The 18,057-nt window shown below is 38.0% G+C and overlaps 2 protein-coding genes across 3 annotated transcripts; both read left to right on the plus strand.

Moving 5' to 3' along the window:
- Positions 1-4,838: 4,838 nt before the first annotated feature.
- On the plus strand, positions 4,839-5,393 carry LOC114523968 (uncharacterized protein K02A2.6-like). The gene has a single exon (XM_028545037.1). It carries the CDS (start codon positions 4,839-4,841, stop codon positions 5,391-5,393), a length of 555 nt encoding a protein of 184 aa, XP_028400838.1.
- Positions 5,394-5,753: 360 nt separating this feature from the next.
- LOC114524024 (tetratricopeptide repeat protein 28-like) lies at positions 5,754-16,979 on the plus strand. Of its 2 annotated transcripts, XM_028545133.1 has the most exons (3): positions 5,754-5,818; positions 11,600-13,429; positions 14,885-16,979. In XM_028545133.1, the coding sequence occupies exons 2-3, from the start codon at positions 11,833-11,835 to the stop codon at positions 16,249-16,251; spliced, it is 2,964 nt and encodes a 987-aa protein (XP_028400934.1). In that variant the 5' UTR covers positions 5,754-5,818; positions 11,600-11,832; the 3' UTR covers positions 16,252-16,979. The 2 variants fall into 2 exon arrangements, with proteins under 2 accessions (XP_028400934.1, XP_028400933.1); XM_028545132.1 differs by having other exon boundaries at positions 11,600-16,979.
- The last annotated feature ends 1,078 nt before the right edge of the window (positions 16,980-18,057 follow it).

An 18,057-nucleotide genomic window follows, 5' to 3' on the forward strand; every position in this document is an offset into this window, starting at 1 on the left:
TCAGAATTAGCATTTAAATTTGCATCATTAATCTTTTCTTTACACCGCCATTGATGCCGACCAAGCGATACAAAATCCTTTCCACAAAACGAACATATCACACAAGACAAAAATAGGTAAAAAATACTAGAACGAATCATTCTTTCAAAGATATTGAATTGGAAATCTATCAAGCATAAATCAAGTAATAAATTTCGATTAAACTGGAGACATGTACGGAACGTGCTACTCCGCTCAATATATATATATATATATATACAGTACTGTGCAAAATATATATATATATATATATATATATATATATATATATATATATATATATATATATATATACAGTACTGTGCAAAAGTTTTAGGCCCCCAGTCAAATTGTCACTTGTTAGTAAAATTCATGGTATTGCAAGACATGCTTAGTAGAAAGACTTGTAGTGGTCTTGCACTTGGTACAGCCACCATGAGAGACCATTATTGCGGCACAATGCCTACTCATTGACCTAACAAGCTTGTTTGTTACATCTGGATCAACAGCCTCACGTGATGCGAAAATGGTCTCTTTCATTCTTCCAGCTGTCGAGATGGGCTTCTATCTGACCTCTTCCTCACTTATTCCCAAAAATGTTCAATGAGGTCTACGTCAACAATCTCTTATAGCCCTGGGCTGGTCAATATCACTTTCTTTCAGGCTCTTTTCTGAATGACATGGTGCCTCCATCTTACTGGAAGATATAATCTCCACCACAAAGCCATCTCATCTATTAGGAAAGTTCTAGATACAAGCCAAACATACCATTTTCCGTATCTAGTCGAAAATTTACGATCTTGGGACTTTCTAAAAGGTGGAGAGAGCTTTGCGGTTGAGACTTTATCTTTGAACAAGATAGGGCACCATGTGACAAAGAAAAAAGCCCCACCGAAAGAAATATCAATCAGTTCAGGGCAACGAAAGAATTCTGACCTAAACCTGTTCGAATATCTCTGGGAATAAGTGAAGAAGAGGTCAGATAGAAGCCCATCTCGACATCTGGAAGAATGAAAGAGACCATTTTCGCATCACGTGAGGCTGTTGATCCAGATGTAACAAACAAGCTTGTTAGGTCAATGACTGGGCATTGTGCCCCAATAATGGTCTCTCATGGTGGCTGTACCAAGTGCAAGACCACTACAAGTCTTTCTACCTAACATGTCCTGCAACACCATGAATTTTACTAACAAGTGACAATTTGACTGGGGGCCTAAAACTTTTGCACAGTACTGAATATAAACGTATATATAAAACACAATGACTATACACAACACAATGTATATATAGCTAAAACACAGTAGACGAGACAATATAAACTGACAAAAGAAATATTGAATAGATTGAGAGAAAAGTAGAATGAATATTGAATAGATTGAGAGAAAAGTAGGACAGGTGAAAAGTCAATAGGTGTAACATATACACTTAACAATGTCAGAACATGAAGAGCAAGAAAAATGTTCAAGATGGTCAACTACATAATTTAAATCACGAAAGAACTTTTTTAGTTTAAACTTGTAGGCCGAAGGGTAGTCATTGACCATTTTTAGGTCATTTGGTTTTAGCCAGCTCAGATTTGACTAAGGGTACCCTTAGATCGATTAAGGAACGTCGAGTATGGACATCATGCATCTCACCAGAGATATGAAACAGATTGCGAAGCTCACTTGATGATGAGCTACGCAGGGTGTTGACAACTAACAGTATTTTTCTCATCTTAATCAAGTTATTGATGGGAATCCAATTAAGTTTACGAATAAGATGGACAGAAGGGGTTGACATACTCTCATCCAAAGTTAACCTTGCAGCTCTTTTTTGAAGTTTTAGCAGCGGATCAATAAGCTCGCGACGTGCATTTCCCCACACAGTGATGCCATATAAGAGATGAGGGTATATAAAGGCATAATAAAACTGAATTCTACACTTCACTGGAAGGGATGGACAAATACGCTTAAATAGATACAGTCGAGAATTTAGCAGTTTGAAGATTTTATCCACTTGGTAGTCCCAAGTAAGATTTTTATCAAGAATTATTCCAAGTAGTTTACCAGAATTAATTTCCTCTATCGTAAATTCCTCGTGTAATATGCTGACACAGTCGAGCATTGGATACTTTCGCTTTGAATATATTTTCATGAATTTGGTTTTACTAAAGTTTAAGGCCATATTGTTATGTCTAGCCCATTGGGAGGTAGTAAACAGATCGGTTGATAATGATGTTTTGATCACTGATAGTTCACTATTATGGGTTAAGAGGGTGGAATCATCAGCGAAAAGTGAGGGATGTGTAGTGTTTAAAAATGTTGGTAGATCATTTATAAATAACAAGACGAGTAACGGACCGAGAATAGATCCTTGGGGGACCCCGGTTTTTATTGTTAAGAGGTCTGACAAATGGTCGTTTACTTGGACTTTTTGAGTTCGCCCTTCTAGGTATGATGTGAACCATTTCAGAGTGAGATCAGTAGCTCCGTATGCGCGGATTTTTTGAAGTAAGATAGTATGATCGACTAAATCAAACGCCTTCGAAAAGTCAAGCATCAGAACTCCATTGATTTCTCCTTTTTCGATATTATTAACAAGATATTCATAAATCATTGTCAATGAAGTTTCGCATGAATGCCCCGGTCTGAACCCATGTTGGTGGTCCGATAGAATTTTATTATCAGTTAGATAAGAGAAGTACGAATTGAACACATGCTTTTCTATGATCTTAGAGAGAATAACTAGAACAGAAATTGGCCTGAAATTTCCTCTTTCATTCTTTTCACCCGATTTATGGATTGGGATTAATTTAGCTTTTTTCCAAAAGGATGGAAAGATACCTGTGGTAAAGCTTTGGTTACAAATATTAGCTATAGAAATTGGTATCATTTTGGCAGGGAGCTTAATGAAGTGAGCAGGGACTCCGTCAAGTCCTGTTGCTTTAGAAGAATTCAATTTATTCAAAGAGTCAGATACTTCCTCAATGGTAATGAGAGGGATACTAAATTGGGTTGGCTTAATCGGCAGAGACAAGGTTGACTGGTTATAGTCAGCATTCTCCCTCATTTCAAATCTATCCAGAATGTTGGTAAAATATTCATTGAAAAGGTTACTGATAGATACTGCATCATTATACATTATATTATCAACAGTTAGACAAAGTGGAGAAGTATCCCTCTTATTAGAGATGGTAGATTTTAAAACACGCCATAACTGTTTAGGATTCCAGGAATTAACATTGAGAAGAGATTGAATATACGAGTGTTTGGCATTCTTGATCAAGTGCACAGTCTTGTTGCGCCAAGACTTTAAATTGATACAAAAGATATTCCTGATCGTTTACCGTGCTATTCCTGGAAATTTTAAGATAATAGTCACGTTTATTTTGAGCGATGCGGATTTCATTAGAAAACCACCCAGGAAGCTTTTTAGTTTTGACTCGTTTTTTGATAAGTGGTGCGTGATTGTTTAACACCGAGAAGAAGTGCTCGTAAAAGAAATCTAATTGATCATCGGGAGAATCATATACTTCTATTAAAACTGAAGGCAGAATGTCAAAATCATTGCAAAACCGCGAGACGTCGAAGCATTTCGTTCTACGGTACGTTATAGTTTGGTGAAATTTTGGGTGCGTAGATAAGCAAGGATTAATCTTTCGCGTTATGAATATGGGGAAGTGGTCACTTAACCCTAGTTCAATTATACCACTTCTTAAAACATTTTCACAGTGAGTCGTATATATGTGATCAATTAGAGTTCCTGCACTAGGTCGAGTTATTGAATTAATTATTTGTTTCAGCTGATACTGCGAAACAAGATGATATAATGGCCTATATTTGCTTTTATCGAGAACATTGCAGTTAAAATCACCAAGTATCAGAATCTCTTTACGTTCTTTATCCGCTATTTCGGGCAAGTACTCAAAATGAGATCTCCACCTTATATTAGTATCCGGTTGGTATATAAAACAAACTAGGATCGGTCGAGAGTTATGAAAAAGGAACTCAATCCATACGTATTCAATTACATGGCAGTCATCGGTGACATGGATATCAAAATGAACATCATAAAGCAGGCCGTGAGGAATATAAATAATAAGGCCACCACCTTTAGAGTTTGGTCGATCTCTCGTAACACAATCAAAGTCATCAATTAATAATTCAGACTCAGTCCATGTAGAATTGAGATGAATTTCGGCAAAGCAAAAGATTATGTTACTTTTTTGTCGACTGATCGTAGCATTGAGAATTAAAAGTTTAATGGCATCAAGCTTATTAGTAATGGCCTGGATATTTAGATAAAAAAATGTTAGGCCCTTAATTGGAATATCGGAAAGAGGGTAATTTATCGGCAAGTTACTGGATATAGAAAAAAAAGGGGTGTCAGCATTGGATGAGAGTATGTCAACATTATCGTTGAGAGAGTGTGTGGCCTGCCTACAGTCATCCTGGCATCGTCAGGATGAAGGCCGTTGCTCGGAGCCACTTCTGGTGGCCGAAACTCGACTCAGACATCGAAAACACAGCCCGCAAATGTCGCCAATGCGTGAATACGCGCAGTGCCCCTCCTGCGGCTCCACTAAATCCTTGGAACTTCCCAAATCGTCCATGGCAACGCGTACACACAGATTTTGCTACCGTTGATGGTAAGCATTACCTCGTCGTAGTCGATGCTCACTCAAAGTGGCCCGAAGTCATTGGCCCCATGCCAACCACCACAGCTGAAGCAACTGCCAATGCCCTACGATCCATATTCTCACGATATGGTGTCCCAGAGGCCATCGTCAGCGATAATGGACCCCTTTTCAGTCCGCTGAATACGAGCGATTTCTAAAAATGAACGGAATTCAGCGTATTCTCGTGGCGCCATACCATCCTTCTTCCAACGGCCAGGCAGAGAGGTTTGTTCAGACCTTCAAGCATTTCATGAAAGCCTCGGATTCAAAGAGTTCAGCTCGACTCCAATTGAAAGTCAATAATTTTTTGCTAACGTATCGCAGCACCCCACGCGCCACCACACATGAAACACCTGCCAAGCTTTTCCTCCAAAGAGAAGTCCGCACCAGACTGTCCTTGGTGAAGCCTGACCTCACTCGCACAGTAGCACACGAACAATCAAAGATGAAAAGTCACTTTGATCAACACACCAAGTCCCGACAGTTCGCGCCCGGTGACAATGTCCTTGCCAAGGACTTTACATCCTCCGAGAGGTGGCAGCCAGCCCAAGTGCTACAACGGAAGTCGATCCGCTCGTATAGTGTTCAGCTGTCAGACGGGAGAGTGTGGAACCGTCACGTTGACCATCTAATTAGAGGCACTCCGAATTCCGACAAGGACAGCAATCCAGATGCAAGTGGCACAGTATCAGGATCCAGGGCGTCCACAGACTAGGTAAGCACAGCAATCAGAAGGGGTCAGAGCAGATAATCCAGGTTCCAGTGATGACTCTAGCTCAAATGCAGTCAGTTCTCCAACCGGTGCAAACATAGACGCCCTGGTGCAAACGAACAGTTAACAAAAACTTCTACTAAATTGCCGGTGACAACTAGATCCGGTCGGGTTATTGAACGGCCCAAAAGACTTACCTAGTCTTATATAGCCAGTGACATAAAATAAGTAACGCTCGAACTCGTCAACACCATGATCTTTAAGACTTGCAAGAGAGGTGTTGTAATGTTATATGTTATTGTATAATGAAGTAATGTTGTGTAATTGTACTGCCGCTGTACAATGTATTCATATTGGGGAATTATTACATCTTATTGTTGATTGCACATGTGTTCTCATTAAATGCTCGGGAATTTAACAATAAAAAGGTAATATACATACATAGTATTCAGTATTGCAATGTTTGCATACCAATTTGAGGTTCATACAGCAGATATCTAGATTTCTTATCAAGTATTTAATAATTATAAAGTGCAAGCACTGCTTATTAGTTATTACATAATTACCAAGTTATTCACAAAATGCACATTGTTGTTTCACTGTAACCAAAAATGTTTCTTTCAACAAAACATATTCATCATAATTATATATTTCCCAAAAAGTTTGTTGTCTAAAATCAGTGGAGAAAACCAATCTAAATATACTAATTTTGAAAAAGCTAGGGTTAAATAGTATATAGGGAAAATACTTTCTGATATAATGTTTTCATATAACTAGCTATAGTATAGGCCTGAGACTTCCTAGTTCCTACCAAGGAATGACTGAGACTCATTAGGATTTTATAAGATTTTAAGCTTTGTATACTGATTGGGAAAGAGCCAATAAATTATGTCACTTGGGGTATAATGATTTAGGATTGTACAGCTATAGTTAATGCCTGGTTTCAGATTTTAATGATGAAAGGATTTATATTGTTAATAATAATTCATTTTCATGCAGTTACCCTACCCTGAGGTGTTAATCTCACAATCATTGTGACAGAGTTTAAAATAAACCCCAGAACCACAATTTCCTGGCTAGGTGTCAAGCAGGATTTTGTTGGATGAACAATAAAGCCCACTTTATCTAATAATACTACTGTGTCCACAACATTATGTACACATAGGTTATATGTTTGACCCTGAAGGTACAAATCGTCAATATGTGCCACAGAAATATGGTTCTGTTTATGTAAATAAGCCAGAAGTGGTTTAAGAATTTTAGTGAATTTTCTTGGGCAACAAGAAAGACCATTTGGTAAACAGGTGAACTCATATGTCCTGCCATCCCATTCAAATCGTAAATATTTTCTATCAGAAGCATGAATAGGTATTGAATAATAAGCATCCTTCAAATCAATACAGGCCATATAACAATTTTTTACCATGAGCTTGGTTATAGTGTTTAGGGAATCCATTTTGAAATGGTGATAGGTCACATACTTGTTAAATTCTTTCAGGTTAAGTATTAACCTAAATGAACCATCCTTTTTTGGATGTAAAAATATACCTGATAGTATCTGATCAGGTTCTGGTCTAACAGGTACTATTACCTGTTTCTGAACTAATTTCACAATCTCCTGATCAATGAGCAACTGCTCATTTTTTAGCCTGATAGAGTTCAAAAGTTTGTGCTGAGTTGGTATCTCATCACATTGGATTCTCATACCAGCAATGTCGGAAAGTATTTCCTTGTCATTGGTAAGGCCTACCCACTTTTTAAAATGGTTAGCCACTTGTCCAGCTGTGAAGTCAAGGCATCTTTGCTGGAGATATTCTACTAAACATGGCACAAAATTTAAAAGTTTACTCACCGAATTTTTAATATCCTGCAATTTCTGCATTATTTCCTCCCTGCCGGTGGCACATTTTTTCTCTTGGCAGGCCGAGTCTGGCCTTTCCAGAAAAAATCTTTCCCTGGTCTTCGGTAAGGGTGACCAGAAGCTCGTTGGCCGCTAGCATTACTTTCCCTGGACATTTGTTTCCTACCACTTTGTCGTGTGATATTGTGTGTCATGGTGTTTCCTATTCTGCATGATTCCTTAGCATCCCGCAGCCGCTTTGGCAGATCATCACCAAACAATAACTTACTGTCCTCATGATCTGCAGAGGAGGAACATATAGACACATATTCCGGTTTAAGCGCTGGGCGTATTTGATCTCTCCTTAATTGGGACAAATTGTGATTCATATGTCCCAGAAGGGCAATAGAATCAACAGATTGAGCTAGCACTGATTTAGAATCAATTTGTTGCCCTGCCAATAAGGTATTGGTCATTTGAAGGTTAGCAAACAGGAGTTTCCTTGCTATTTGTTGAAAATTGCTTAATTGTAAGTCAGTTTTCTTCTTTTGGGAGGAGAGTTGACCCCAAATCTCTGGGTTCACTCTGACCTCAGTAATATCCCTACAATTCTCTGGACTTTTGTATTTTGTAAGTAGTGTCTTAACCTTATCAGAACCTAACTGTTTGCCCCAACGCTTGTTGGCAATATCAGCCAATGGTTGATTGACACTTTCCCCGGTGGGTTCGTCTTCCTCAAGCGCGTTAGCTAAGTCGCGAAGAAGGTCAGAGTCTGGTTGGTCGTTGACCGATTTGTTTTGCCCGGTGAGCAATAAGAGGTCCTCCTCAAGATCATCCTGTTCGCTACCGCTCGCATAAATGCTAACTCGATCATCGTCAATTTGGCGGGAACTCCCTTCATGGGTCTGACGCGTGGTCGAGCCTGTTCAGCCGAGTGCTGACTTTGATTTTGTCGAACTATTCGCCGGTGGCGACTGTGAGCGAGCTCGTTTTCGACCCGTTGGGCTCTTCGAAGAACGTCGTTCTTCATAGATTTGTTGTAGCATGGTAGCCATTTGGCCCATGTTTTCCCCAATAGTCTCTAAAGCCTCGCCAATATCTCTCGACTGAGGAGGAACGGCGGTTGAAGTAGAGGATTCGCCCGCTTCTTGACGTTCGGATGTATGATAATCTCCCCGATTTTCATCACCGTTATGTGTATTTTCCATTCAAAAATTGAACCTAAAAGGCGAACTGGAGACAGAATACTAAATACTTACAAATGTCAAGTGTAACTGTGTAACCACCCGTGAAAACCATAAACAAAGAAGATTTCTTCGACACAAAAATTTTTCACGTTTCGACTTTGGCAAGCGTGCAAGCACTGATTGGCAAGACGCATACGCATCTCATGTGAATCTGTAGTGACGTAGACTGATGACAAAATAGAATTGGACCTAGGGGACAGACAACCTCGTACCCAGGGTCTTTACTCTATTCATGGGGGACAGATTTTCGGCTTTTTTTGCGCGAAATTTTTTTCGATGTTTTTATTATTGTGAAATATTATCGCCGGTGACGCGTAATTCATATTATCGTGTATGTTTATATAAAAAATCGGCAAAAATCTTCTAAAGGCTCGATTTTGACGCTAAAGATATCAAAATAGTCCTGATTTTGTGAACTAAACCACTGCAACCTGTTTTCATTTGCATTTTGGGCAATATTTTAAGGATTAGGCCGCTTTGATGTGCAATATTGAATAATATAAAAAGCACATGCACTTTAAAGTGAATATCTTAGCGAATTGACAACACATCGATTTAAAAAAAACATGTATCCACTGAGGACAATTTCTACGACCAAACGATTGATATAAATAAATTAGACGTTAACGTCTAGTTAATATTGCCGTCCGATCAGATGACATGTCGAAGTGGTTATCTGATTTTAACTTGCGATTCCTGTTCGAATATTTGACCGATTTTAATAAAAATGAGACCACTTTAAAGAAGAAATTGTCCTCAGTGGATACATGTTTTTTTTCTATCGATATGTTGTCAATTCGCTAAGATATTCACTTTAAAGTGCATGTGCTTTTTATATATTATTCAATATTGCACATCAAAGCGGCCTAATCCTTAAAATATTGCCCAAAATGCAAGCGAAAACCGGTTGCAGCGGTTTAGCTCACATATTCAGGACTATTTTGATATCTTTAGCGTCAAAATCGAGCGTTTAGAAGATTTTTGCCGATTTTTTATATAAACATACATTGATGATATGAATTATCGCGTCACCGGAATAATATTTCACAATAATAAAAACATCGAAAAAATTTCGGGCAAAAAAAAGCCGAAAATCTGCCCCATAGGTCCAATTTTACGTCAGAAATCGATTTCTGGGGTCAAATTTACCCTAGGGGGAGGGCATTAGGGAGTTTTGTCACATTTTCCAACCGCATGACAACGTTCCAAGCATGCCGTAAGCACGCGCTTAGCAACAATTATCGCTTAGAACTTATAAAATGCTATTTCTCCGATTCTTTTGCACATCCTACCCTAACAATTACTCAGAATTATAACAGGATGATAGTATGTAGAATTCAGACATTTTAAAGACAACACAGAACAAAAAAAGCGAGTAAATACTGAATTTCTAAACCGATGATAGTTAATATTCACTCTTTTCAAAACAAAACGAAACAAGACGGTTGCTAAGTATTCACTTGAGCAAAGAGTTTCTATTTCCGACGTTTCGGTTAGCATTGGAAAGTTTACTTCTCGTACAGCAAATATATACTACAATATCAATTATTTGACATGACTTGTGCAAGCCAAGCAAACGTAAACTCACGATCTCATATATATGTGTGTCATCTGTGTCATGCTGCGCAATCGTTCCTTTTATGTGTACTTGACGTTGCCTCGTCATCACGACACGAGAAACTGAGGGTTTTCCTTGCGTCGTGGTATATGTAACAATATGTATAATTCAAAATATCAGTTATGCTGACGAAAACCAAAATTTTAATTTAGCCAATCGCACGCTTGCAAACGTTTGCTAGTTCCCAGTTTTAACTCGTCTTAAACTCGCGCATGCGCATAACTTACAAAAACGCACAACGTCCATGACATAATGGCGGAAAACTTTGATTTCGCATTTGCATTCCCCGTCGTAATTAAAATCTCCGGGCGGAATTAGTACCCTCGCCTGGTGCTTTGCACCGGCTCGGGGATTAAAACATTTTTGTCAAATGCTGGACACTTTTTTGGTGTATAAACCTTTCAGTACACTTTCCGCAACGCAATAAGTGACCCAGCCTATTGTTTTTACGCTTGACTTCTCCCCTTCGATGACATATTGATCATAATCTTGTTCCTCCTTGGCTCACAATGCTCGTCAAACTTCGCAAATAATACATATATCCGCTTCAGCCTCTGTAGACTTCATAATATAATAAATGTATTGGCCGTCTTATCAGATCGCATACCGGAACGCCGCACATGTTTAATCTAAGGTATAACTCATTAGAATGCAAGTATAAATAGCGAATATATTACAGGGTCACGATATTCTTGCTCATTTTTATCGTTTTACTTCAAAGTTCTAATGTCAGTAACTCTTTAAAATATCTCGCCCGATGATAATTAATATTTACTGTTTCAAAGACAAAAAACAAGACGGTTACTCGGCGCTATAATCAAGCTAACGAGTTTATATCCGTGATATTTCGGTTATCATTAGAAAGTTTAACTCTCGTGACTTGTGAAAACCAAGCACAGGTAGTGGCATGCTCTGTGATTCAATTTTTAGGCCTTGGTCAATCGGTCGTAACATTTCGTCGCAACATTACGCAATATGGTTGGCATATGTTGCAAGATGTTATATAATCATATTTGACCATGCATGCAAACCGTACCATCATCTTTAACATGTTACATGCCAACCTAATCACACGAAAACTTTGCGATCGCGTGTATGTGTCGCATTTGTAAATTTGTTAAAGCAATTGCAAATTGGATATTTGTTTTCAATTGATGTTTCGCTACTTACTTATAGTTTTTCTGAAGACTGCGCACGTGTTCAAGTGCAGAAAGTTCAGGAAGGTGAACATTACGTACACACTAAACTTCCGAGTGCATGTTGGGTTTGGACAAACATCTTGATCAATATAATCACGAGTATTTCGACGGTTAATTCAATGATCAATTCATCAGAGGAATGAAAAGCGGATTGTTCTGAAGCAATTTTGTTCCTAGAAAGTATACTACAAGGCATAATGGCTTCGTTTTATAAATAATTTTCAGATTTGTCGAATATTGTCGTTAAAAGTGTTCACATGTAAAGGCACCCATCCTAAGCATTATATCTTCTATATTTTATTTAGCCTAAAGAAGGAAACTTCAAGCTGGAAAAGGTAGAGTATGAAGAAAAAGAATCCGAGCAACAAGGTTGAAGGCTTTTAGAAACAGCCACCACCAGCAGTTGTAATCAAGTAAGCATTGCTATTGAAAATCGCGAATAAAAATATATTGTCCTTAATTAATTAAGGGACCATTAAAACACGATTAACCATCTGAAAAGCTTAGCATTGACATTGCTTCTGGTGCTCGCTTAGCCATGGCAGATCTCGCTTCAGAGGTGCAAAACAGTATCGATGTGGGCAAAGCTTACATGAATTTAGGTCATTATGACCAGGCTATCGATTGTTTCAAAAAATCCTTACAGATGGCAACGGCAATCCGCAACCAATATGGTATAGTTCATGCTAATATGTATTTAGCAGATGTTTACGAAAGATTAAAAGACTATGAAAAAGCTATTAGCTGTTTGCGGAAAGTAAGCTCAGAAATTAGCACGGCCACTAATTTGGGAATAGCAATAAGCGATCAAAGGCGAATAGCAGATATCAATTGTAATTTAGGCATTTTTTGCAGTGAACTAAAAAGAAATGAAGAGGCAATTCAATGTTTCGAAGAAATGTTAAGACTTATGACCGCCATTGGCGACCAAAAAGGAATAGCTGAGAGTAATAGCCGTTTAGGCAGAATCTACTTAAATCTAAGTGAATATGAAAAGGCATCTGCTTATTTTAAACACGCTTTAAACATATATATTTTCATTAATGACAAAAATGGAATTAAAGATATCAGCAACGAATTGGGCCGTGTTCACTGCTCTTTAGGTGAACACAGCAAAGCCATCGAATGTCACAGAAAATCTTTAGAGATAGCAAAGACGGTCCATGACCAAGCAGGTATGGCACGAGCTAATTTTAGTTTGAGCGTTGCTCACCAAGGATTAAAAGACTATGAAAAGGCTATTATCTGTTTGAAAGACAGTTTAGAAATTGGCATGACCATTAAGGATAAGTTAGTAATGGCAGTAAACAATGGACAGTTAGCTATTATTTATAATTGTTTAGAAAAGTGTGAAATCGCAATTGAGTATTGTAAGAAAACATTAGAATTGGGAACAGAAATTGGTGATCAAGGAATAATAGCTGACGCAAAATGCACTTTAGGCAAATCTAACTTTCGACTAGGAAGAAACGACGAGGCACTTCTCTGTTTCGAAGAAATGTTAAGGCTTATGACCGCTATTGGCGACCAGAATGGGATAGCTGAAGCTAATATGTATTTAGGTAAAGTTTATCAAAGAATGAAAGACTATGAAAAGGCAATTAGCTTTTTGAAAGTCAGCTTAGAAATTAGCACGGCCATTAGTGATCAGCCATCAATGGCAGAACAGAATAGAAGTCTAGGAGATATTTATTTATGTGTAGAAAAGTGGGAAATCGCAATTGACTATTATAAGAAAACATTAGAATTGGGAATAGCAATAAGAGATCAAAGGGAAAATCCAAATGTCAATTGTAACTTAGGTATTTGTTACAGTAAACTAAATCGAAATCAAGATGCAGTGCAATCTTACGAAGAAATGATAAGACTTACGACCGCCATTGGCGACCAAAAAGGAATAGCTGAGAGTAATCGCCGTTTGGGAAGAATGTATTTGATTCTAAGTGAATATGAAAACGCATCTGCTTATTTTAAAAACGCTTTAAACATATATAATACCATTGGTGACAAAAATGGAATTAAAGATATCAGCAACGATTTGGGCCATGTTCACGTGAATTTAGGTGAATACAGCAAGGCCATCGACTGTTTCAGACAATCTATAGAGATGGCAAACACGGTCGGTGACAAAGCAGGTATAGCACGAGCCAATTGTGACTTGTTTTTTATTTACCAAAGATTAGGGGAGGATGAAAAGGCCAATAGCTATTTGGAAGACAGCCTCGAAATTGGCACGGCCATTGGAGATCAGGAAATAATGGCAAAAATCAATTTCAGTTTAGGTTCTACTTCTTTCAAAAATAAGGATGAAATTGCAATTACCTATTACGAGAAAGCATTAAAATTTTTCATGGCAGAAGGCGATCAAACGTTAATAACCTCGAGCAATATCGGTTTGGGATCTTGCTATCTCTCACTAGGAAAATTTGATAAGGCTTTGACTTATTATAAAGAGGGTTTAAAATTAGCCAAAACAACTGGAATGCCATTAGAGATAGCAGAAGCGAATAGACACATCGGTGTTATATATAGGCTGTTGGGTGATAATGAAAAAGCCATTGAACATGGTACAAAAAGTTTACAAATAAGCACTGACATTGGCCATTCGTACCTGACAGCGTATAGTTATGAGGATCTTGCAGATGCTCATCTGCGTTTAGGAGAATACAAAGTTGCATCATCATATTTAGTAAAATCTATTAAATTATGTGATGAGCTGTTCCAAAATACGGTTCCAGATGAAAACAAACTCTCCTTCACAAGTACTTTTTATAGAACGCATAGAGCTTTAATGAGTTGTTTTGTTTCTTTGGGGTGCATAGAATCCGGATTATTAGTGACTGATCTGGGTAGAGCTAAAGAGCTCCATTTTTCTATTGAGAGAAAACAAAATTTAGATACAGAATTGTTTGATTACGCACAATCTATATGGAGCAAAATTGAGAATGGGGAGGAAAATCGGGAAATAGAGCGAATACAGAACTCTCTCCAGGTAAAAAATGGTGAAACTTCAATAGTGCTATTTGCTTTTGAGTTGGATGGAAGTTCTTTGAATGTTTGGGTTTTGAATAGTGATGTCACCTGTAGGTGGTTAATGTCAGATGCAGAATTCGATCTGTTGATGCCCCTGATGAGTGGGTTTTTCACAATGACAAGTGTGAATGTCAATCGGGATTCATCATTCTTTAAACTTAATTCACTTGCAAATGAAAATATTTTTGAGAGTCACATGATCTCACCGCCAACCAAGTCGTGTAAAGGAAATAAGCTTCAAAACGTGCACGAAAAGAATTCGGGCGCAGATAATCTCAGCCCTGAAACTATTCTAAAACAACTATTCAATCGCCTCATTCAACCAATAAGAGATGCCGTCAAAGGAAATAAGCTCATAGTTGTTCCTGACGGGCCACTGTTTTTTATTCCCTTTTGTTCGTTGATTGATGAAAACGGGAGGTATTTATCTCAGAGTTACAGCATTCAAGTAACGCCCTCATTACACACTCTGACGTTTACCAAAGAACAACCCGATCACTCTGACCTCGGTTTTGCGTTGTTTGTTGGTAATCCAAAAGTTTCTTTGCATGGCACAGATTTCACACCTACTGACCTACCTAAGGCAGCTGAGGAAGTTGTAAGTCTTTCGAAGCTCTTCACAGCAAGGCCTCTCGTAAAAGCTGAAGCAAAAAAACAGGTTGTTCTCGGACTTCTAAGCGGTGCTAGTATAATTCATATTGCTGCTCATGGTGAACCGAAGAAAGGTGAAATAATGCTTGCTCCTGACCTTTCTTTAAATGAACCATCTTCTTCTCCTCCTAATCAAGATTCCTATCTCCTCACACAGAACGATATTACGAGTATTTCATTGCACGCTCGCTTGGTCGTCCTATGCTGTTGTCACACAGGGCAAGGTAAGATTTCTTCAGAAGGTGTCATAGGTATAGCTCGGTCTTTTCTTGCTGCCGGAGCTCGCTCTGTTCTCGCCACACTCTGGCCCATTAGTGATGATGCAACAAAGGAGTTTATGGAAGCATTCTACGGCGAACTGCTTCAGGAAACACTAGTTTGTGAAGCTCTAAGAAGGGTAATGAACCTCTTTCAGCAACACGAAAGAGAAGATTACCGTTCCATTTTAATTTGGGCTCCATTTACTGTCTATGGAGAGGATGTGATGTTTTCAAAAGGCGACATTGAAACGATCAGAGAAAAATCCAGCGAAACTCTACCCGAGTGTGGTTTTGCGTTGTTTGTTGGTAACCCAACGTCAGACTTGCCTCGAGCTACTGAGGAGGTGAATTGTCTCTCACAGCTTTTCACAACTAAACCCTTCGTGGAGGGCGAAGCAAGAAAAGAGGTTTTGCTGGGACTCTTGAGCGGGGCAAGTATTATCCATATTTCTGCCCATATTGAACCTAAGCAATGTGCAATAATGCTTTCTCCATGTCTCTCTTCGAATCAAGGTTCTCTGACTCTTCCCAAACAGGATGACTTTTTCACGCAACAGGATGTTCAGAACATTTCTCTGAAAGGTAGCTTGGTTGTTTTATGCCTGAGTCATTCTGAGCAAGACGAAATCTCTCCAGAAGGTGTTGAAACTTTAGCTTTGTCTTTTCTTGCAGCCGGAGCTCGCTCTGTTCTTACCACACTAAGGCACAGTGATGATGATGCAACAACGGAGTTTATAAAAGCATTTTATAGTCACTTACTGCATGAATCTTCAGTCAGGGAGGCGCTAGAGAAGACAAAGGAACTCTTTGAAAAGCGCGATGAAGAGGCGTACCGATCATTTGTAGGTGGGGCTCCGTTTACAATTTACGGGGAAGATCTGATGTTTCAAAAACATGATGTTGAAACGATAAAAGAGAAATCTCGCAAAATGTTTTCTGATTTTGTTGTATTACCACCATTAACTGAGCTTACTGGCTCGTTTGAAAATCTTCATGTACAAAATAGATTTTAGTATAGGTTATCGTCGCGTATTCTGTAGTTTAGTGTAAGGAAGGGTATTTACAAGTTCTGTTTGGGTTTATTGGACAGATATCCGTACATTGGGTAGATTTCTCAGTCTTTGCTTATCCAAAAGAGATATTCACCCTTCAGCGTGGATAAACACAAGATTAACTTAGAACTAAAAAATGCATGGTTCTGATTGTAGAAAAGAGCGTAAGTGTTTAAAAATTATATTTCATTCATCGCATGAAGCGCCAAGTTGTGTAAAAATTTAAATCCGCGTTGCGCTAACGTGCCAAGATGGTTCTTGACTTGTTTTCATTAAGCCTTAATTTATGTTTTCATTAAGCCTTAATCGTGCATATATAGACACAGTTTTGACCAAAAGAAGTAATAACTGACATGTATCTGTAATTTTTCACAACAATTAGCAGCTATTTTTCAGTGTTTGATGTGTGTTAAAAAATCAGTGATTCCATCACACGCTGTTCTCCACGAAAGATCTTCTCGTTACGTTCCAGGCGTAAGTATTAATATTCAAACTTTAACGTTCTATAGTTTATAAACCGTTCGAAAATCGAAGATGCTTCCAAGCTGCTGCTTATTCTGTGGATCATGCGACTCTGAATTTGTTTTTAAAAATTACAAAACATTATACTGGCCAGCGATGTTATTAAAACAAGCTGGTAGAACCAACGTGCACTTTCTTCAAACTTCTTTTTGAACCAATTCATTTAATGGCAGGAAAACACAAAAAATTAAAATATAATCTGAAAGAAGACAAGGTATGCATGCGCTGACCAAAATATTGAAGAAAAATGATTTGGAAGAATGCAAACAAACAAACATTGTCATGAATAAGTTAATTGGCGTGCAGGTACACCACGTAAGAATAATAAATACTTACGTGGTGTACCTATATACAAGCTAATTTACTTATTTGATGTCACGATGCTAAAGTACAAGAATATTATAAACATTGTCCTATTCAACACTTCTTAGATAAACAAACTAGTACCGTGTGTAGGATTTTACCCTACAATACACCGGCATCTTTGTTGTCGAAATTCTGAAAAATACTTTGAGAATGCAGCGTCCATGAAATAAAAAAATCTGTATTTAATAACATATTTTGCTAATACTTTTCGCCGTTTGCGTAGACAGCAGCTTTACTGCAGCTGTTCTGTAAAACACTATGGGAGACTTGAATTCAGAATATGCATTTTCCTAAAAAAGTTTACTTTTAATGGAGGATAATCAGAAATTGCTCAAGAACAATGAAAAAACCTTACTCAGCAGCGCTTGAGAAACCATAATAATGGAAATGACAGCGAAAAATATTTCGTTGTTCTGAGCATAATATCAATTAGCTTATTGCTTTTTTTAATGTTAGGTATCTGACATTCAATACAGTAATTTTAATTTTTTTTATTGCATGAAAAATCTATCAATAAATTGTAAGATAGCACAGCACCTAGTTTTCTTTAAAGAAAATACGACCATTAAACTACAACCAACATTCCATAATCGGGTGGAAGACAGCATCAGAGTTGCATTGGTATATTACACTGAGAATCAACGAGTGTCATGAAATGATTCGAATTTTGATGTCTCATACAAAAACACCACATCCCAAACTTGGAAGCAGCCAGAGTTTATTTATTAGTCGTACGAAAATCTGCCAAGGACACATTCCGTATTAGATTGGAGTTACTTAAAACTCGTATTGTACACAATTATTCAAACGCTCTTCGCAAGTTCACAATCACAAGTTGCCATTAAATGAAATACCGTGAATTGTGCTGGGGAAACTCGG

The sequence above is a fragment of the Dendronephthya gigantea genome, unplaced genomic scaffold (assembly GCF_004324835.1).
Source record: "Dendronephthya gigantea isolate DGI-Jeju-01 unplaced genomic scaffold, DenGig_1.0 000029F, whole genome shotgun sequence".
NCBI classification, from domain to species: Eukaryota; Metazoa; Cnidaria; class Anthozoa; order Malacalcyonacea; family Nephtheidae; genus Dendronephthya; species Dendronephthya gigantea.

Coding starts and splice junctions, on each gene's coding strand:
- LOC114523968 (XM_028545037.1), top strand. CDS start 4,839: ATGAACGGAATTCAGCGTATTCTCGTGGCGCCATACCATCCTTCTTCC.
- LOC114524024 (XM_028545132.1), top strand. CDS start 11,833: ATGGCAGATCTCGCTTCAGAGGTGCAAAACAGTATCGATGTGGGCAAA.